Source organism: Myotis lucifugus, unplaced genomic scaffold (assembly GCF_000147115.1).
Source record: "Myotis lucifugus unplaced genomic scaffold, Myoluc2.0 scaffold_760, whole genome shotgun sequence".
Taxonomy (NCBI): domain Eukaryota; kingdom Metazoa; phylum Chordata; class Mammalia; order Chiroptera; family Vespertilionidae; genus Myotis; species Myotis lucifugus.
The window spans coordinates 240769-243553 of record NW_005871808.1 but is presented as its reverse complement, the minus strand read 5'-3'; the positions used below and the strand labels follow the sequence as shown (position 1 = coordinate 243553).

General features: G+C 43.7%; 1 protein-coding gene across 1 annotated transcript in view; it reads left to right on the top strand.

The window, feature by feature from the left end:
• The first annotated feature begins 844 nt into the window (after nt 1-844).
• ZPBP (zona pellucida binding protein) overlaps nt 845-2785 on the top strand; it is a 13508-nt gene continuing 11567 nt past the window's right edge. The window contains exon 1 of the mRNA XM_014448089.2: nt 845-851. Within this exon, the coding sequence (XP_014303575.2) occupies nt 845-851 (7 nt within the window). The remainder of the gene's footprint in view (nt 852-2785) is intronic.

Genomic DNA, 2785 nt, shown 5'->3' with positions numbered 1-2785 from the left:
CCTTGCTGGTCAGTGTAGCTAGGCATAAGAAGCGAACCAAATCATTGTGTGATTTTTTTCTTGGACGGTTTGTTTTCCTTCCAGTCCTAACTTACTTCTTTGTTCTCTATTCTCCTTTGATGACGGAGATTCTTGCTACGTAAAGCGCGGCTACAACCACTTCTTTTTGCATTTCTCCCCTCTTCCCATAACGTCTACTTAGCTAACCCCACTATCCATACAATAGTAAATTAACCAAAACTGTCCACTTGTGGTTCCCCCTTGAAGGTGGGGCTGGTGGGAGGAGGGGAGCACAGGGGTGACGAGGGCAGGGGCCCCAGGACCCGGGACCATCCTCCTGGGGAAGGTGGGACCAGCCGGTCACTGCTCATTGCCCGGTAGGAGCAGGCCCTTCGCGGCCCTGGCTGACCCAGATCCACCATGTCTTACTCTAGGGGTGATGGGGTGATGGGGGGGCATGGCTACCCAGATCGGCCATGTCTTACTCTAGGGGTGATGGGGTGATGGGGGGGCATGGCTACCCAGATCGGCCATGTCTTACTCTAGAGGTGATGGGGGGGACATGGCTGACCCAGATCCACCATGTCTTACTCTAGGGGTGATGGGGTGATGGGGGGGCATGGCTACCCAGATCGGCCATGTCTTACTCTAGAGGTGATGGGGGGGACATGGCTGACACAGATCCACCATGTCTTACTCTAGGGGTGATGGGGGGCATGGCGGACACAGATCTGACCATGTCTTACTCTAGGGGTGATGGGGGGGTGCCTCCTTTTTAATCCAATAAGGTCAGACCACAGGGCGTCAGAAGGGCGATAAGCAGGCAATATCTAACCTCGACGCTATGGACAGTAAAGACTGCTACTGCTACAGCATTTTATAGCGTAGACAATCGTCCATTCAAACCCTGCTGCAACTCCAGAAATCTGGAACTTGGCCTCATTTTGCAGATGAGAAGACTGAAACTCCTAGAGTTTACAGTGACTTTCCTAAGGCCAACCAGTGGCAGCTATGATTTAAACTTGGTCCTCTGACTTGGAGGACCGTTCAATTTTTCCCTTATTCCCTTTCTGTTAAAGGTAATTCGGGGAATGCTTTAGAGCAGGGGTGGGCAACCCCTGGCACGCGTGCCAAACATGGCACGCCAGTAACTTTTGCTGGCACGCAAAACCCTCTCTTATCTTCCATTTACAATTTTTGTGAACATTTGAATGACTTAAATATTAAATTACAAGGAACTGGCAAGACACTTGATGTTATGTTTGGTTACATAAAGGCTTTTGAAAAGAAGACTGGAAGTCTTTAAGAGGGATGTGGATGGTGAGAGATTTAGATATTTCCAAACCTCAAGAGGCACATCAAAGACCTCCCAAAAGATGACAGAATAGACTGTCAAAGCCTTAAAAAGCTGTTTTTAAACATCATCGAGTCATCTATTGAGCAGTTCTTCTCAAGATTTGTGAAATTCAGAGAACTAGAAGAGACAGCAAAATTCATGAGGTTTCCAGACAGCATGAAACTGGAGGAACTAAACTTACAAATGTTTTCATGGATAGACATGGCTGACTTTGAAATGCAGTTGATTAAATTTCAGATTAGCTCAATTTGGAAGCAGAAATTTGTTGACCTTAGAGTTAACTTGGAAAACATTGAAAAAAGTGATTAGAGACAGGAGTACCAGAGAGAAGTGTCAAAAACGAACTATTGAGGACTTGGAATGCCATTCCAGAAAATTTTTTCTGTTTAAAAAACTTTGCAACATCATTACTCTCCATGTTTTCATCCACATAAACTTGTGAATCTTTGTTCTCAGTGATGAATTTTGTTAAGTCTCATAATAGGAGTAGCCTGACGGATGAAAGTAGTAGCTCGTGCATATCTCTGAAGGTCACGAAATATAAACCTGATGTAAAACCTCTGTCATCAGTGATGCAGCAGCAAAAGTCCCACTGATAATATCAAACAGAGTCATAAAGTTTTCTGTCGGACTATCAGTGAACATGTATACATTAAAAATTAAATGTATTTTTCATCATCATATACTGTATTTTTGTCGCTCAAATGAATTTTATTATTTCTTCAAGGTTCTTCACATACATACCTTAAGAGATATCAAGTATGCGTAACATGTTCTCAAAAAATTAGGGTTGGCACACAGAAGAATTTTGAGTCAGAGATTTTGCTGATTTTGGCACGCACTCACAAAAAGGTTGCCCACCCCTGCTTTAGAGCATTTTTATACTGTTCCTCCCACTAGTTCTGTGCACACAATTATGTCCATCTCATTTGCTCATTCCACAATGACTGGAGAGTATCAGGATATATTTCACACTCATTATTTAATATTTACTAAGTGCAAGATATAGTACTTTATACAGATTTTTGATAAGTTGACATAAATACTGATCCTATTAGAAGTGGAGCTTGTAATCTAAGCAGGAAAATTACGTATGTGCACACAGAACTGTGATAGGACGCGGAGTGGGTGTTGTCAGAAGGGTGCTGATGGTGTACTGTGGGAGGTTAGAAGTGACACAAACCGAAGGTCTGAAGGAGGAGAGACATGGGACCTGCGCCTTGAGGATGCCAGATTTGGACTCTTACAAATGAGGAATGTATTCTAAGTGGATACAGTGAAACCGGAGGCAAGAAACAATAGGGGCAGCAGCGGACACATTCATTTTATTGGAGCATGTAAGGGGAGAAGACTTGATGGGTACCACGTGTCAAGGGACTGATTTATGGCTTGCCCCTTCAACCAAGATCAAGTATCCTATATACTAAA